The following is a 19,724-nucleotide window of genomic DNA, read 5'->3' as shown; positions in this document are numbered from 1 at the left end:
TTAACTAATCTGAAGCAATAATATTACGGCCACTCAAACACAAGGTTTATCGCTACAATAAAAAAAACTGAAAACAAAAAAAAAATTAAAAAGAAAATATAGAAGGCATAAAAAAGGGAAAGGAAAAGAAAAAAGAAAAGAAAAATAAGGATATATTAAAGATTATATGTGATTAATTCTGTAGTATATATATATATATAAAATGAATGTGTGTGTGTATACTTCCTATTTCATCACAGCAAGTATAAACAATTTTAGTAGCATCACCTCGTATTTATAAATTCTTAAGGACATTGCCTTTTCAGTCCTCATTAGCAAAAGTCCATTAAGGGTTATTAGCGATAACAACATTATTTATTTTAGACCTGTTCAAATAAATCAGGGTTTAACCATAATCCTTTTACTTTTAACAATATTGATATTTAGCCCCTTAAAATAATATTCTAAAACTTGGTTTTCTTTTAATTTTTTTCTGTTTTTCCTACTAACAAAATTCTTCAAAGCTTTTTTTTTTAAACCCTCTTTTGTAAATCCGACATAGGAAGATTATTCACTTCACTCTCTTGGTTTGATATAAGTATATCCCTTTTAATTATTAAAATATTAGCTGGTTTCTAAGTCCAGCCTAGCATCTTTTTCTATATCATTGGTGTAGCTTGTCATTTTTAAATCCACTTTCAGATCAGTATCAATTTAGTCCTGTAAAACTTGTTCGTCTTCCATAAGAACTTTTAAACGCAGTCTATCTGTTTAAAATTAAAGTTAATTTCATAATACATTGTTTAAAAATATTTTTCAGTTTGTTGAATGCTAAAATATTTTTGCTCCATTCCATGTTAGTAAGTCCAATGTTTGCGTTCTTCTCCTATAATAATATAGCCTTTATTGTCATTATGTATACAATGAAATTGGTTAATCTTTAGTTTCTTCCAGCTCCCTCTAGTGCCCAACCTTCAAAGTTCCTTCCTACCGGTATCATTTTTTAAAAATCAAAGCAAAAGCACTTTGCCACAGGAAGAATTTTTATGATTAATTCCAAAATCTTATTTCAAATTTACCTGAATCCTTAGTCCAGTTACAATTTTATAAACACAAAGTTGTAATCATCTTTTCGATGTTTATTCCATAAGAAAGAGTCTTTGAATCTGTATTTAGAACAGTGTTTCTCAACCTTGTTGACTTTAAGTCCTATGGACTTCAACTCCCAGAATTCTCCAGCCAGCTGTGCTGTGCTGGCTGGGGGATTCTGGGATTCTGGGAGTTGAAGTCCACAGGACTTAAAGTTTCCAAGGTTGAGAAACACTGATTTAGAAGCTTCTTTTTGTGGAGGATTGAAGGAAGTGCTCCTTCTGTTTTCACACTTGTCAATCCAAAGGTTCCTAATAGCTAAAAAGCAGTTAACAAGCAATTCCTGAAAGTAATTAGTAAAATAATTATGTGAGCTTTCAATGGTGTCAATCACAGTTTGAGTAAGATGGCTATTTCCTTGTCTCTCAGAGCTGTAATCCCACTAGTGTTGTGGCCTGCCAGCAGAGCTGGCAGCAGTCGGACAGTGAGGAGGTTCAGGAAGAACATGGCCCAGTCCTGGGGGCTGAGGAAAGCTCAGATGAGGGCTCTGTGTAGGAGGTAGAGAGGGAGCTAGACAGCAGTGAGGCAGAGGAACAGCTGGAGCCTGTTCCCAGTGTGCGCATACACAGACTATAAGAGACTCTGTGCCAAGTTTTGCCTTGCCCTGCATTTGGAAACTAGTTATTTGGTAGCTCTCCAAACGAGATAAGGTTCATGTTGATAAACATTCCTCTGAAAGACTGTTTGCTAAGCCTTGCTGACCGTGAATGAAAGGAATTCGCAGTTGTGTAAATAAAAGGGTTTTGCCGGGACCAAGACTCTGCTTCTTGCTTTTTAAGGAAGCCTGGGTCAGAACCAACTGGAGAATGTTGAACATGCTGAAGAAGGTTTTATTTTCCGTGGTAATTTCTGATTCAAAATGTTGACGCTAGTCAGGATTGTAACTTTGGAAGAAATGTCCATCTGGGTTCAGTTCCAAGTGGGAAGAAAAACACCGGAAACATGGAGGCTGATTGGAAAGATGGTTTAATGGTGAAGCAGAATCACCAAGCACGTGTGAGTCTGAGTAGCTGACTACATGGAGTGGAGAGTGAGGGGTTTTTAGCTTCCTGTTCCTGTGGCAAGAGCATGTATTCTATTGGTTGCTGTAGTCAGATTCCTATGTGGAGTCACGCCTGTCGGAATCAGGCCGGTGGAACCTTGAGCTGGTGAAATATCCTCAGGTGCCATATGAAGATCTTTTGTCTTGTACATAGGCTGGCACCAAAGTATCTGCTGAGGACAGGGAGCTGAGGCTGAATTTCCGTTTCCTTAAATATTTTTATTTCTCTTTTAGGGGAAATATTCTGTCTTTTTAATATTTCCTAAAATATTTAATTCTTCTAGGAGAGGGGTGGGTGCTCTAACTTTCTACAGAGGAATGCTTTTCTCACCTGGTCCAGCTCCCTGCAAGACTGGACATTTTCCAGACCAAAAGGAATTCAATGAACCTTAAATGTGGTTTATGGACTGAACCTGAATATTTCTGACAGATGGTCCAAATTTGTTTTTTGAACCAAAAGCATGGCAAGCATCACTAAATTTATGTTTTGGTTTTATACTACTGGTCGAGATCTGAGTTATAACACCAGCTGGTCTTCATGAGAGGTAAAGATATCACATGATAGGTGATACTTACCTGCTCCTTAGGTATGTGGAAACGGGGATGGTTTTGTTTTTCAAAAAAAAAATAGAGATTTGGAAATGCATCATTTGCATATTCTCAGCTCACAGGTTTGGTACAACATTGGAGAAAGAATTGATGGTATTTAAATGTGGAAACGAACTTATTTGCTAATTCCATTCTTTAACTTAAGACACCTCCAGGAAACTTATCTAAGTTTAGTAGTAGCAAATTTGACACAAAGGAAAAGTAAGAAGTGGGAAGAAAGTTGTTTCGAATTTTTCTTTTTCTCTGAATGTATTATGTCTAAAATTGCAGATAATTTTCAGGGTTAGATTTATTTATTAAACTTTCTTTGCTAAGAAGCTTTGCTTTGTGTATCATTCTATCACTGGCTTCTAAATCATATCATTAATTTCTAAATTAAGGATTACCTGGTATGTATCTCAGAAAAAAGAATTCAGGTTGCAACTAGGATAGCATAGGAAGATAGATAGATAGATAGATAGATAGATAGATAGATAGATAGATAGATAGATAGATAGATGGATGGATGGATGGATGGATGGATGGATGGATGGATGGATGGGTGGATGGATGATAGGTAGGTGTTGTGGTCCAGCAGGAGCCGTTGGAGCTGCCACCAGACTCTGACAGCGAGGGGCCCTATGAGTTGCCTCTGGAGGATGTGAGGATCCTGGACAGGGTTCCGACTCCAAGCAGGGCGCAGAGAGACTGGTTGGCCACCAGGTGGCGCCTGAGCCTTGGACCAGTGGGGAGGAGACAAGGGAGAGTGATCCAGAAGCCAGCAGTGAGTTGTTCCTGGACGCCCGGAATCGAAGACCTAATAGGCATCAGGAACAGTTACGCAAGTTACAGGAGGTAATAGCACTCAGCTGGTGGTCATTAGGCACCTCTCCAGACTATAAAAAGACTGTTGTGCACATGCCCCTCTTGCAGAAGTCAATGCATCAACTAAAGAGAACTTTTGTAACTAACTTGGCAGACTGGATTGCTGCCAAGGTTTGTCTGAGTTGCTGCCAAGGTCCTTATCTGTTTGTTATGCTTGACTTTCCGCCACCAAGGTTTTGGTTTCTTGCTATTAAAGTACATTCCAGTTAAGCTTGTCTCGGCTTTCGTTACTGGATGGAGGGGGGGATCAGAACAGGTAGGTAGGTAGGTAGGTAGGTAGATAGATGATAAGTAGATAGGTAGGTAGGCAGGCAAGCAGGCATGCAGGCAGGCAGGCAGCAGGCAGACATGATAGATAGATGGATGGATGGATGGTGGATGGATGGATGGATGGATATGATAGATAGATAGATGCCCATCAGAAAACAAATAATTTCCCAAAGGTGCTTTTTCAAAAGTCAACTGGTCTTTGTTTTTCCTTGAGGACCTTTTCCGTCTTTTTCAAGAAGCTTCTTCAGTTCTTTTCAAACTGAACCAACAATTTATGTGTGTTTAATAAACAGATGAATAAACAGAAAAATAAAGTTGTCCCTATCTGTTATCTTTTTGACTAATTTAAGGCAAAGAAGGAAAGAAACAAGACATAAATGTCCCCCTCACTAACTCCAGGAGAGAGATCTACAAAACTCCTCATGAGGAAATGCTTTTGGCTACCAGAAGTGGCTTTAAATAAAACTGGAATCAGCTGTTTAGCACTTACTCAATTAGTAACTTTGATTTATTTCTTTATGACAATATTGATAAAGAAATACTGACATTCCAGGCATTTTGTGGCCATTTAAGTTACAATTTGATCTTGCTTAATTTGAAATTGCTTCCCCCGCCCCCCCAGTTCTTGCTCTATAATTGGAAAAAGTTACTGGACCAGACTGTTAATATCGTGATCCAACACCCATTCAGGGAGACCTGCTCAAAATGGCAGATTATTTGAACTGAACATAAAGCATTACTCAATTAAGTAAATGAAAGAAGTAAAAGTGTCTCCTTCTATTCCTGTATCGCTTCCAAACAAACATTGAGTAAATACAACTGAAAAATCATATCAAGAAATTATTAGTAGGAGTCTCTGAGCCATAAAAGATGGGCATCAAAAATTTGAAAAACAAATTAAAAATAAATATTAAAACACAAGAATAAATTAAAAATTCTTTATAAAAATACCAATGAAGGAGACCTTGAAATTCAAAATATTAACTCTAAATTTGTCAACTAATAGAACAAAAAAGATATAAAATGTACTTACATTTTATTGAAAGGGAAGCAATGTTTTTGATTAGGATAAAAACAATACAGGAATCTTTCTACTACTAAAACTCTCTTTGTCATTATCTTTAACGGGGTGAAAGGATCCACTATAGGGCAACAGTTTTTAAACCAAGGTGCCTCAAATGAGCTAAATTTAAAGAACGTGTCCAAAATCTGGGATCCTGACCCTTGAGGGAATGAAATTTGGAGACATTTTCTATCAAAGTATCTCTGGGGAAGGGCCAGAATGGGCAAGATGGCAAACATGATGTCATGATCCTAGTCCCACTCCCGTTGTCTCTCTTCACCAATTTCCATCCTGTGGAAATTGATATTCCCAACTGAATTAAAGGTCTTGCAGCACAGGTGTCAAACATGCTGCCTCACATTGCCGTCATGTGATGTATCGCAATGTTTTTCCCTTTGCGGAGCTGGGTGCATGTGGCCTGAACCGGAGGTGGGATTCTACTGGTTAGGACTGGTTCAGCCGAATGGGTAGCTCCGATGATCAGCTGGGAGTGAACCGGTTTGCCTCGATGATCAGATGGGCCCGCCCATGTTATTTCCTACTTTTATCTTCTCAGCTGATTTGTGGAGCAGAGTGTTACTCCTCCAAAGAACCTCAGAAGTGAAGATTTCCTCAAACTATGCACACACATGTAGCAAATCGTGCGTCATCGAACTAGTTGTTAAACTGGAAAGATCCCACCGCAACGCATCCAGCCAACAGACTGCAAGTTTGACACCCGTGTCCTACAGCATCTCAAGAAGAATAAGTCCCCTGAGGGGCTATGAGTCATTCCCAAAAGAAATTAGACCCAGTTACTGTCACTGCACAACCACAACAGAGGAGTATTGCTCACATGTTGATTCAAATGAATCAACAAAAGCAAAAAAGAATACAATACATCTCAAACATTCATGTTGTTTTCACAAACGTACACATATTAATGTACTATGCATTTAAGTTTTGGGTTAAATTTCTTAGAAGAAACTTCTACTTGGATTTTTCAGAAGTCAATGCAAGAGCTGCCATTCATATAAATGTGGACATTTTCTTATTTTTCAGCGGAAACGCCTTGCATCAAATTATTTGAACAACCCTTTTTTCCTCTCCACAAGAGGTAAGTTATTGAATGGAAGATCAGCATTCCAAACACATGAATAAAACAGTTCTTGTCAATTCTAGTCTCTTCTGCTTGTAACCCATGCTCCCTTAGATTTCAGAAAGGTCATAATCTGGCAGAAACTACAAACTTGGAACAAGAGAAAATAGATTTGAAGTGCTTGTTACTGAAATTTTACTTGGGAATAGTAGTTGCGTTGTTGTATATCTGACACTTGATCCCAAAATGTGTAAAATTGTAGCAAAAGTTAGTAATCTTAAAAATGTTTTTGGAAGATCTAGTAGCTCTTGTTTTATTCTAATAACATTGTTTGAATAAGTATTGTAATTTCTTGTTAGGGTGTTTGTATTGTAGACATCAAAACGTTAATAATACCTACCCTGTTTCCCTGAAAATAAGACCTCTCTGGATAATAAGCCCAATCAGGCTTTGGAGCGCATGCGCTAAAATAAGCCCTCCCCCGAAAACAAGCCCTCCCTGAAAATACTGCAACACAGCAGCAGCCATGAGGTGACCACGCTCGCCGCCTCCTGCACCTCAAAAATGATAAGACTTCCCCGAAAAAAAGGCCAAGCACTTATTAGGGGGGGTCAAAAGAAAATAAGACCCTGTCTTATTTTGGGGGGAACACAGTAGCTGTATTGCAATTGTGCTAGAAACTGTAATTTTTACTTCTAATAGAAAGTTATGATTTTTTTTTAGCAAGAGCAAAAAAAGACAAACCCTCAAATTTAGAAAGAAAACAGAACCCTAGCACAGGTAATCCTTGCTTAGTGACCACAATTGGGATGATCCACTTGGTTATTAAGCAAAGTGGTCGCTAAGTGAACCCACAGTTGTGCTTACAATCTTCCTTCAACTTTGCTTATCTGTGAAAGTCATAAATGTGAGGATTGGTTATTTTTCCATCACTATCCTAACTTTGAACTCTTGTTAAATGAAGCAGTTACTAAAGTCTGTACTCAAGATTGTATCACAGATAAAATGCACAGTTGTTGTTTTTATAACCATCAAATCTTCAATTCTTTATTGTTACCCTCAAGTTTTGGAAGGTGTAACTCTAACTTTGGTGTTATTCAAGTGGAACTAATCTTGTGCCTAACATGGACAATGCTTCCAGGATGGGTTGCTTTTTCCTGTAGTGTTTCAGAAGATTTTATGTATCTTATTTTATATATTGCCCCATTTCTCATTTCCTCTACTAAGATTTTTTGGAAAAAACAATGATCTCTGATCTTGGTGGAGCAGTGATTAGAATTCAGTATTGCAGGCTAATTCTGCCAACTGCCAGCTGTTCGATTCTGATTCGCTCAAAGTTGACCCATCCTTCCATCCTTCCAAGGTCGGTAAAATGAGGACCCAGATTGTTGGGGGCAATATGCTGACTCTGTAAACTGCTTAGAGAGGCTGTAAAGCACTGTGAAGTGGTATATAAGTCTAAATGCTATTGCTATCTTTCATAATCCTAGCTGATCAACCTATACCTGTTATTTTTAGGGATGGTCACTCAGTATAATTGCCATGGTTCCAAAACAGGAATGATACAAAAATGGGGAATATATTGAGATTGTATATCAGGTTTTTCTCATGCTGACTGAGGAATTCTGGAAGTTGAAGTCCACACATCTTAAAGTTGCTAAATTGGATAAAAACACTGTTAAGTATGGGAAAATGAAAATCAAAGAAAATGCAGGTAGAGTTGATTGTAAATCCCTTTGTATCGATTGCAACCATGTATGATACATTTGGACCATCATTTAGCTGCCATCCATTAATCTGCAAATCTAACCTCGCTGCTACTAATCTCTGTTATCCCTTCCTCACAATGCCAGCCAATGAGGATCCATGTTGGAAGGTATGTTTTTGTCCATTACTAAAGGCTGTTTCAAATCATAGCATGTTTTCCCGTGAAGAGTAATTCATATGTGAGTCCTGCAACATACTTTACTTACTGCCATGATCCACACCAGGGGTCAGCAATCTTAAACACTCAAAGAGCCACAAAGGTCCTAACCGGAAGCCCCCGTTCAATTCTGGAGCCGACCGGAAGTCCGGTTCCCCCACCATAGAGTCTTCTCCTAGTGTGGCATCCTTTTTCCTCTACCTGTCCTAACCGAAAGCCCCATCAATTGTGGAGCCGACCCTTGCCACAGAGTCTTCTCCTGGCATGCTGTGCTTTTCCCCCCTAACCGGAAGCTCTCAAAATTGTGGCGTTGACCGGCAACAGGGAGCCACAGCAGACGGATGAAAGAGCCACCTGCGGCTCCAGATCCACTGGTTGCTGACCCCTGATCCACACCTTCCATTGACTAAAGAGTCACCTGGGCTTTTAGCAGCATCATGAGCTGGGAAAAGCTTCATAAAGTGGACAGGACCAGGGGCTACGTTAAATTGGATTCCTCCTCTGGGGAATTCTGGGAGTTGAAGTTCACGCATCTTAAAGTTACCAAAATGGAGATACTCTTGTCATAGATCTTGGATTTCCCAGAATCTAGTCACTACTCCAGCATAGATATTTAAGGGCAATGTCTCAAGCTGGATTGCGAGAGGTTGTGTTACTGTTTCGGGAAGACAGAAGTGGTTTATTCAGTCTCACTCTGATGTTCCACATAACTGGTGGTTTTAGTGTGAATTACAACTTGCCTAAATCTAAAAGAAAACAGTACATCCATGAGATCATTTCTATAATAAAAAACATTATGTTTATCTTTCTATAAAAGCCAAAGGCCAAATTAGTAAGTCACATTTATTCTGAACTGCAAAATATATCAATTCAAAAGTTAATAGACTTTTAATTCTCCTAGTAGTAATTAACATTGCCAGTAGATTAGCAAAGCAATTTAATTTGACACACTATTTTGAGATACCGGGGTTATTTTTTCAGCATTTATATTTCAGGCTTCAATCTCCAAAAAGCTCCCTTAGTGGCTTGCAAAGATAAATAAGAAGACATTTGCTATTCCCGGCCTTACAATTACACTTTTCTTCTGATATTTTGTTGTAAGCGTATCTATGAAATAGGAGTTTAATTCAGTTTGGTTGGCCTTGAAGCTTCAGGCCTTTTCCCTGGATGACTATTTAGGAGAAAGAAAGATCAACACCATCCATTATCTTTATGCCGCATACAAGACTCTGAATAATTTGATGTTGCTTGCAGACTTTTGTATCTTGTCCTGCTTAATTTGGGCACATAGTTTTTTTTAACTGTATTTTTAAAATAATATATTTAAAATACTGCAATTGCTCATTGTCTTTTCAGAGTCAGGCAGCCTTGAAAAATCCAATAAATAAATAAACAAAAATTTTCATCCAACTGTAATGCTGCAGCCTTTCCATTCTGAAATGGTTTTTCAGTTCCTTTATCATTCCAAGGGTGGCTCAGTGGCTAAGACGCTGAGCTTGTCGATCAGAAAGGCCAGCAGTTCGGCATAACTGAGTGAGTTCCCATTATTTGTCCCAGCTTCTGCTAACCTAGCCGTTCCTAAAGCATGTAAAAATGCAAGTAGAAAAATAGGAACCACCTTTGGTGGGAAGGTAACAACATTCTGTGCGCCTTCAGTGTTTAGTCATGCCAGCCACATGACCACGAAGACGTCTTTGGTGGGAAGGTAACAGTGTTCCATGCGCCTTTGGTGTTTAGTCATGCTGGCCACATGACCACGCAAACGTCTTCAGACAGTGCTGGCTCTTCATCTTTCAGATGGAGATAAGCACTGCCCCCTAGAGTCGGGAACGACTAGCACATACGTGCGAGCGGAACCTTTAACTTTATCATTCTGAGGAAACAAAGATAGATGACTATCTTTTTTTAAAAAAAAGAAAAGTCTTTAAAGTTCTCATTTGAGATAGATAATTATTATTGTATTCTATATGTATTAGGACCATGCAACAGAGGCAATTCTATTTTTTGATTAATTTCATCACAATTCCAAGTGTGTAATTTCCATCTTTCACAGCTGTTGTGTACTAAATTAGCATTTTCATTGCGTTGTCAATCAGGATCACCTTCCTTGATTAAAGCATCTGAGGGATACAGGCATTTGCAGAGTATGTTGACATGGACAAAGCACACTTCCTTGAACCATTAAAGCAGCTAATGTTACTGGGAACCTTCAGTGTACAGGTAGTCCTCCGCTTACGACCACAGTTGACCCCAACATTTCTGTTGTTAAGTGAAAAATTTGTTAAGTGAGTTTTGCCCCATTTTACTAACTTTCTTGCCTCCGTTGTTAAGTGAATCTGGCTTTCCCCTTTCACTTTGCTGATCAGAAGGTCGCAAAAGAGGGTCACATGACCTTGGGACACAGCGATGGTCATAAATATGAACCAGTTGCCAAGTGTCTGAATTTTGATCACATGACCAGGGAAATGCCGCAATGGTCATAACTGTGAAAAACGGTCGTAAGTCACTTTTTTCAGTGCCATTGTAACTTTGAACAGTTACTAAACAAAGTGTTGTAAGTTGAGGACTACCTGTAGTGGCGTTCACTCCCTGTTCCTGAGAATGATGAACACCCGACATTCATATTTAGTTGCAAGGCAGTGTGATAATTAGGTAGTGATCTTTGATGCGATCCTAGGAAGAAAGCTTGCGAATTAATACATACTAATAAAAGAGAATATTTGTATCTCAAGGTTGCATGAGGGATTCTTGGTGCTCTCTCAGCTGGGTTGTTTCCTTGCAGATGTTTCATTACCCAAACGAGGTAACATCCAGGTGTGGGGTTCAGCCAGTTCGGACCAGTTTGGGTGAATCGGATGTTTATTTTACATCTGCTTCGCCAAACCAATAGTTGCAAGGACTGGCTGGCCACCCCCACTTCCAGGAGTCTCCATGCAGCCTGTTCAGGTAAGTGCAGGGCCCATGCAGAGGCTCTGGGAGGGCGAAAAACAGATCTCCCGGAAGTCCAGAAATGAGCCTGTATCCGGTGTCCAGAGGGCACCTGGAGCCTGGGGAGCCCATTGTTGCCCTCCCGGAGGCTCAAAGGAAGCCTCCGGAGTCTGGGGAAGGCAAAAATGCCCCCACACTGTGGTGCAGGAGGCCAAGCAGGCCACGCCCACTATGGCCACCCAGGAACCAGGCAAAGAATTGGTTGCTAACATTTTTCAATCCTTCCCAGGTAACATCAGTGTTAGCCGAAGACCTCTCATTTCAACCCCGAGTTACATATACTTTCCTTTATTGCTGCCACTAGCACTGATGATGTTACGTAGTTTGGGTAATGAAATGTCTGCAAGAACACAACCGAGCTCAGAGAGCACCAACGAGCCGTCATGAATAAACAAGCCTATGAGTGAGATTTTGAGGTGATATGGTGGTCTACTGGTGCTTGTTGAGTAAAATGCGGGCCAAAAAAACCTATATCTGCTTCTGAGGATCTGCTTCAATTTTACCCTTGCCGTCTTTCAGAATGAGGTCAGCCATGAGGAATACTGTTCAGCGTGCAAGCATGGTGCCAACTTACAACCTTGTGGAACATGCTGCAGGGCCTATCACCTCAGCTGCTTGGATCCTCCCTTGAAGACTGTTCCGAAAGGAGTATGGGTCTGTCCCAAGTGCCAAGAAAAGGTGAGCTACGTGGCACTGCAGATACTAAATGAAGGATCTCTAAGAGGTGAACTCTATTTAATTTTGATAAGATAGACTTGTATGATGTATTCATCTTTTCCACAAACACTTTATTTGTCATTTGAGGGTAAATTATGACTTCAATAGCCATGCTCCCTTTATAAGATTCCTAAGGGACGCTGTGGCTCAGTGGCTAAGACGCTGAGCTTGTTGGTCAGAAACGTCGGCGGTTTGAATCCCTAGCGCCGCGTAATGGGGTGAGCTCCTGTTACTCGTCCCAGCTTCTGCCAACCTAGCAGTTTGAAAGCATGTAAAAATGCAAGTAGAAAAATAGGAACCACCTTTGGTGGGAAGGTAGGAAGGTTTCATGCGCCTTTGGCATTTAGTCATGCTGGCCACAGGACCACGGAGACATCTTCGGACAGCGCTAGCTCTTTGGCTTTGAAACAGAGATGAGCACCGCCCCCTAGAGTTGGGAATGACTAGCACATATGTGCGAGGGGAACCTTATAAAATTCCTAATCAGCTGGGGAAGAAGACCAATGTTTCATTTCTCCAGTTGAAACAAGAGTATTTGGAGTGGAAAACAGAGCTGTTTAGTTTCCAGACTGCTAATATGATCAGAAAATCCTATTTCAAAATTCAAAAGGCAGCTGCTACGTGCTCGAAGCAACGAAGTGGGCCTCAAAAATGGGATGTTTCCACTTGGAACCAATGAAGATTTAAAATGTTTTGCACACTATGAGTTGCAAAATATTACATCAATTTGCATAGCCTAACACTTACCAAAATCCTTTTCAAATGCATATTAAAAAAAATCTTCAATTGCATCATTATATCCACCATCTTGATTTTTTGGACAAATCCTCCCATGGCCATTTCAGATATGATTATTAAATAATAATGTCACTGTCTGTCAAGAGATCAGCAGTTCCTAAATGTAATAAATAAATCAAGACAGACCTGCAAAATACTTGCCACAAACAAGTGAAAAAAAATATCTCTCATTCATTTGCTTATTTAATATATTGGAAGGTTATTTTAAGGCATAGAGCAAAACTTGAAAATGATATATTTGAGTTTAAAAATAGGAAAAAAATGAATAAAAACACCATTTATACAGAGAAATCTTAGATCTTAAATATTTTTAACAGGGACTTAAAAGATATAATTGCGAATCCCTCACCAATTTTAAGACACGGGATATCTTCAAGTGTAGGAGTACAGAGGTTGGATTCAGCAGGTTGTGACTCGTTCTGGAGAACCGGTAGCAGAAATTTTGAGTAGTTCGGAGAACTGGTAAATACCACCTCTGACTGGCCCCGCCCCCATCTATTCTCTGCCTCCCGAGTTCCAGCAGGTCGGGAGGGAATGGAGAGTTTACAGTATCCTTCCCCTGCCACGCCCATCAAGCCACACCCACAGAACCGGTAGCAAAAAAATTGAATCCCCCTACTGTTTATGTACGCACTATTACAGGATGTATATATTGTACTATATTCAGTATATGAATATATGAAATGAGTGACTGCATAAATTTACCAAACAAACAAATAAATATTCTCTTATACCTTTCTTGAGTTATAGAAAGTTTTCCCCATGAAGAATTCAGGTACTCCTCGACTTACAACCAATTGCTTAGTAACCATTCAAAGTTCCAGTGGCCCTACTCCTGGGGTACTTATGATCCAGATTTGAAGTTCCAACAGTTTCCCATTCTTTGGTCACATGACCACACTTCATTCAGCAACTGAGCTGCATTTATTGCCATTTGCAACATCCTGCAACATTACATGACAATGTTTTAGGACAGTTTTGCCAAAAATCAGCATTGCTTCCTTTATGGGGCATAATCACACGCATAGTGAACCATTGGTTCTCATAACAATTGTGCTGTTCGCTTAACAACTGCCACAAAAGGTTGTAAAATTGGATTGGTCACATGACATAATTCGTGGACTTCCAATGTAGGAAATAAAATTTGCATTGAGAGATTCCAACTATTTGTTGAAGCAAATTTTCTCTTGAGAGTCAAGGCAAAAGATACCTTTAGAGGTTTATGACAACGAAAAAGTATTTCGTTGTCAACACAGACACACTAAATGTCTTTATGCAGTTTGGGCCATGCATCTATGGTGGCTGGCAACCAGTTTGAGTGGCTTGGGAAGGTATTTGCTGGAAGGAGGATATTTTCCTATTCTCCATAGTAAAAGAGGAAAAGGGAGTTTTTTTACATTATTTTTCTATATGATCTCCCATGAATTCTTATTTTGCAAACCACTGGAGCCAGTTTTGTGTAACTGTTGGGTATTTCTGACATGATCAACTTTTCATTAAGAAAACTGGGGGGGAGGAGATGATGAGATGGTCAAAAACATTGTGTCCTAGCTGTGTCCTTGAATTGCTGAAAGCTGTTATTATCTCAAACCTGTAGGTGTTAAAGAAAGATGACAATGTTCCCTGGTCTGGAACTCTGGCTGTGGTGCAATCATACGTTACTCATAAAACAGGTATGTGCTGAAGTGATTGATTATTAGATAGAGTTTCTCAAATGTCAGCAGCTTGAAAATTGAAGTCACCCCAGGGGTGGATTGTAAACATCTCCAAAGGCATGTGCCCATCTAAATGTAACAGGAATTGTTAGACTAGAACTTTTACCCAACAGCTGTTCGTAACACAATTTACACTGGAGGCAAAACTATTTTGAAAGAGAGAGAGAGAGACAGACAAGACAGTGGGTGAATTCAGATGTCTTCCTAACTTATTTATTTGAAAACATTTTGGCTCATTTTTACTTTAATTCTCATGTCTTTTGCACTTTCTAGAATCTAGACATTTTTAGATGTTGTCTTTTAGAATCCTAAAAGGTGACAGCATATACATGTATATAGATCAATCAGTCAGCAACCTGAAATTGTGAAAACTCTTTGCCAACTATGGAATGGATCATTTATACATGTAGCCCTCCCTTCACAACTGCTCCATTTATTGACCATTGAAAATTAGGATGATGCTGGAAAGTTAATTGATGACCGGCCTTTGAACCTGGGACTGTTGCAGCCTCCCTGCGGTCACATGATTGTGATTCAGGCTCTTGGCAACTGGCACACATTTGTGATGGTTGCAGCGTCCCACAATCACGTAATCGCCATTTGCAAGCTTCACAACTGGCTTCTGATAAGAAAAGTGATGCTGCACTTTAATGCCTGTGGGTGATTTGTGATTAACAATCTCGGCAGAACTAGAGTTGTGATTTGGGCTTGGTATTGTGATGTTTCACTTAATGACATGCCACTCACCAACAGTTGCCAATCCCAATGGCAGCTGGTAAGTAAGGACTACTTTGTATTCTCTTGTTGATGTCATTGCAGCCACAGAATTGTATGGGAAAAAATATGGGTTAATTGAAGGATCTAAGAGTCTTGTTTATATAGACTTATATATTGGGAGTATATTGTCTCTGCATGCAAAAGGGGACACTGGATTGAGATCTGACATTTTCTTGTTCCTATCATATTGTTGGTCTTCTAGCCATATTGAAAAGCGGAGCAAATTCACGCAAATAAAATGTTAAAAAGTTATGATATGTATGCAGTTACTTACCAAGCACATCTAGATTATATTAAAGTAACCAAAATATCTTTACAATCCCCAAGACATGTTACAACTTTTGAGCACCCCCAATGTTCGGAAATTTGAAAGTTGAAAAATTTGACACGCCCTAAATAGTAATTAGCTTCTAGCCATATTGAAAAGCTGAGCTGATTAACACCATATAGTAATTAGCTAAGCTTCTTTAGGGATGCGGTGGCTCAGTGGCTAAGACGCTGAGCTTGTCGATCAGAAAGGTCGGCAGTTTGGCGGTTCGAATCCTAGCGCTGCGTAACGGAGTGAGCTCCCGTTACTTGTCCCAGCTTCTGCCAACCTAGCAGTTCAAAAGCACATGAAAATGCAAGTAGAAAAATAGGGACCTCCTTTGCTGGGAAGGTAACAATGTTTCATACACCTTCGGCGTTTAGTCATGCTGGTCACATGGCCACGGAGATGTCTTCGGGCAATGCTGGCTCTTGGGCTTTGAAATGGAGATGAGCATCACCCCCTAAAATTGGGAACAACTAGCACATATGTACGAGGGGAACCTTTACCTAAGCTTCTTTACCTGTGGTAGAACCATTTCTCATTGGAGAGAACTCCAGCCTTGTCCCTTCTCCAGAACAATACTCATCCTTCTCTGGGTTTTGGAGGATGGGGATAGTCCTATCTTGGCTGGCTGGCAGGTAGGAAAAGCTGGCAAACATATGAAATAGGCTTGACTCGAGTCAAGAAAGATCATGTTAAAGTGGGAAGGCCATTGCCTCTTCTGCATCACCCATACTTGCTGCCCCAAGGACCTGTCCAGATGCATTTGCTTAACTGCTGTGTTTGGTAGAAAATGTCATTATCTTCATTGCTTCTGTGTCTTTTTCAGTCAAAGAAGAAGAGAAAAGGAGGCTATTAAAGACGAGCAGTGAATTAAGAGCAGAACACAGACAGCTGGAGGAAAAAGAATGCTTTCTTAATAATGCAATGAAGGTATAATTCCCAATTTGTTTCTTAACTCAAGGCCCACACGGGGGACAAAGAGACATATGGAAAGGTTTCTCTGAATTTCCGGCAAGCTAAAAGATGGTACCCAGAGACATTCTCCTTCAAGAGCAATTTTAAGAAAACAAGACTTTATAGTTAATTGTCCTTTAAGCCCCATTATGTCATTAGGCGTTCAGTTCCACCATTGACTTCTTCACAGCCTCTCCTCATCATTCAAAGCATGATCACTGTAACAATATTTCACGTGTCTGAATTTAGGAAGATGCCAATCCAGTAGCATTAGATCAAATGTTGCAATACAACAGCATGGCTAACAGGTTAAAAAAAATAAGGCGTTTGCCAGTCATGCTGGTTACTCCATCAACAGGCCATTGAAGATTACTTGGCTGTAAAATACTTCTTTAAGACACATACATGCTTCCCTTTCCTAACCTTAAAGCCCTGGTTTCTTACTAGTCTGTCTACTAAGCAGATTACTGGTATTCCTCAATTTATAACTGATGGTTAAAATGACACTGAAAAAGGTGTCTTATGGCTGGTTGTCACACTTATAATCATCCTAATGTAACCACACACATTCCTCAGTCATTGGTGGCATCATATCAACTTTGTCTGGGCCAATCAGGAATGGGTGATCTTCACCGAGACCCATTCTGAATTGGAATGTTCTTATTTCATGCCTTGTTCCTCATCCCAATGGGGACGAAGCCATGTACGGGCTCAAACTATCAGACCAGGAGTGTGATAGTTGTGTTCAGAAAGTTTTTTAAAAATGACCACGTTCATGTGATTGAAATCGCACCCCATGCTACAAATATAAAAAGGGCTGGCATTTCAATCACATGGTGACATCCATCATTTTCATTTTGCTCCCCCCTCCAGTGCTGCTGTATCACACTTAAATAAATGTGCCCTTTGATGCCGAAAACTATGTCCATTCCAGGAGACATTATAATAGAAATCAGTGGGAATTGCATATCTTTGTAACATGCATGATGTTGTCTAAATGAGAGAGTAAAATTAGAAATTTGGACAGCAGCATATTTGTTCAGATGGGAACTTTGGCTGGTGATTGCAGAAACCGAGTTTGGCATGGGGTAAAAAAAACACTAATGAAAGCAATTAAAAATATTATGCATGTCATTTCCTGAGCGTTTTTTGAAAATAGAATGAATGAATTGAGAGACAAGATTTAAAGAAAATGAGGAATTAAATTAAAAGGTGCTTGACAAGTGAGAAATACAGAGGAGCTTATGACTCCTACACTTTAGAATTAGAAATTCCTAGGGTACAACATTTCATGTTCGCGTTTATATTAAAAAAAAATAAATGGAAGTTATTCAGAGACATTTGGGAACTCCCCCCCCCCCCCATGTTTTGCAATTGTGCAAGTATTTATGCCTGTTTTACAAAAATATTCTCTTTAAAATAGAATTTAGTTCACATAGCGGAGATGATGACTTCTTGATGATTAAAAAATGTGGATAAGGAATCTTTTGATTTTTGTCTGAGTGGGCAGGACGTTCAACTTAAAGGTTGCAAGAAGAAAGTTCAGTCTCAGCACTGCTCTCCACGTTTGATTGCAAGAAGAGATTGGACAACCATTTGTCTGAAACAGTTTAGAGTTTCCTGCTTAAGTGGGAGGCTGGAGTGGAAGATCTCAAGATCCCTTCCAACTCTGTTATTCTAACAAGGCTGGCTCTTTCTTGGACATATGGGCATGACTTTGGACTTGAAGGTTCAAGAGAATTGGTTGGTAGGAGTCAGGTGGGGAAGACAGAGAAGCTGGGTTAGTGCCCCTGGGTCATCATGGATGGAGAAACTTGTGGAATATCTCAGCTCTCTAGTGAGCAGTTTTCTTTGATCTCTGCTGAATAACTGGACCAGGAGGTGAACTTGGCACTGGACTTTCCTGAGTGACCTCCCTTTGATGGCCAATCAAAGGTGGCTCTCAGGAAGATAAAAGTACCAGAAATGATACCTGGAGTTTTAGATAAAGTGAAAAAGAAACTTGACTGAGCATGTCATCATAGGGATAAGGGAATCAAAGCATTCTTGTGGCTTCTCTTCTATATTATATTGGAGGACTGTTGTTCAGTGGTCTTGTTTAGAATTACAAACTCTTTGCTGGGCTGAGATAATTGAAATGAGACGAAATAGGAAAGGGAACAAAAGCCTGTTTTTAAGTACCCTGACTGATATTCTAGCCATAAGGAAGTCGCAGGGCTTGGTTGCAAGTCCTCCATGACGTCCATTTGCCGAGGGATGTTTCGATCGTTTCTGGTGGATGACTTCTTACTCTGTCTTTCCATTTCTAATTTGACAGAAATGCCTAGAGCTCAAAAACAGCCTGTTGGCCCAGCAGAAAGGGGTTCAATCATCGCTGGAACACCTCAAAACTCTCATTAGACTGATACAGAATGAGCAGATGCTTCAGGTTACCATGACAACAACAACCACCTCCTCCTCCTCCCTGCTGACTGTCCCCTGGACCAAATCATCTTCTGCCTCGGCTGCCGCTGCTCCCCAACCCTTGCAGTCGACACAGGGCAACAACTGACAGGGGCTCCCATCCCCTTGCCCCCCCCCCCATCGGTGGGTTTCCCCCCACACACACAAACAAACACACTTTTCTTCAGAAGAGACCCAACCCAGCCGACAAGAACGCTTTAAGTGCATGCGGGCCTAACGAGAGAAAAAGATGCATCCAGAAAAATAAAAACCTGGGATCGCAAGAAAATGACATTGGTCTTCTTCCATGACCTGAAAAGTTGTGCGGGGCAGAAAATAGTAATAATACTCCCACCATTGAATCCCCCTTGGCAGCTCAGTGTCATTATTTCCTCTCCCCCCCCCCCCCCCCCATTGCTGGGAATCTCAGTGCTTACAATCCTCCCTTCCCTTCATTTGGTTGATTTGGCCTTAATGTAATTAATGCAGAAAAAGGATGCCACATCTCTGGTCGGTGGAAGACGGGGCAGCCTGGAGAGGCGAAAGGGGCCTGCCTCTGTTTTTGGGGGGCTGCACCTCCTTTGAAGAGGTGCAAAGAAGCTGCCCCTTTGGGAAGAAAAAAAAAATAGATTGAAAGGCAAACCATTAGTGCGCTAGCGCAGATAGATAGTTAGATACAGGCACCGAGAATGGAAAATGGTGACTTTTTCTTATTAAAAAAAAACCTAGCATAGATTCCTGATTTTTATTAAAAGGATCAAGTGTCGTTTTCATTCAGGGCTATAGAGAAGAGTTACATTTGTGGACACTTTCAGAGCCTTCAAAATCAAATCTTTTTTTTTTCTTTTCAGTATTATAATCGCAGATATTTAAATAAAAATGTATGAACTTTACCATTTCTAGTGAAATATTGAAGTATTTTCATGCTGAGGCTTCTGTATATGCGTTCTGAAGTATTGAAAAGAGTTAACGCCTGTGAAACCCTTCATTTTAGCGGGTCCTCTTAACTTATTTTGCTATTGATGTATTTTTCTCATTGGGG

General features: G+C 40.1%; 1 protein-coding gene across 1 annotated transcript in view; it reads left to right on the top strand.

Annotated features, from left to right (window-relative positions):
- The window catches only part of PHF21B (PHD finger protein 21B), a 60,515-nt gene extending 41,118 nt beyond the window's left edge, over nucleotides 1–19,397 (top strand). Inside the window, exons 7-12 of the mRNA XM_032221865.1 lie at nucleotides 6,018–6,072; nucleotides 7,908–7,930; nucleotides 11,486–11,644; nucleotides 14,079–14,154; nucleotides 16,113–16,216; nucleotides 18,558–19,397. Coding sequence (XP_032077756.1) covers nucleotides 6,018–6,072; nucleotides 7,908–7,930; nucleotides 11,486–11,644; nucleotides 14,079–14,154; nucleotides 16,113–16,216; nucleotides 18,558–18,791 — 651 coding nt within the window. The 3' untranslated portion in view covers nucleotides 18,792–19,397. The remainder of the gene's footprint in view (nucleotides 1–6,017; nucleotides 6,073–7,907; nucleotides 7,931–11,485; nucleotides 11,645–14,078; nucleotides 14,155–16,112; nucleotides 16,217–18,557) is intronic.
- The last annotated feature ends 327 nt before the right edge of the window (nucleotides 19,398–19,724 follow it).

This window comes from Thamnophis elegans, chromosome 7 (genome assembly GCF_009769535.1).
Source record: "Thamnophis elegans isolate rThaEle1 chromosome 7, rThaEle1.pri, whole genome shotgun sequence".
NCBI classification, from domain to species: domain Eukaryota; kingdom Metazoa; phylum Chordata; class Lepidosauria; order Squamata; family Colubridae; genus Thamnophis; species Thamnophis elegans.
The sequence above is the reverse complement of the archived record's forward strand: the minus strand, read 5'-3'. Positions and strand labels throughout refer to the sequence as shown.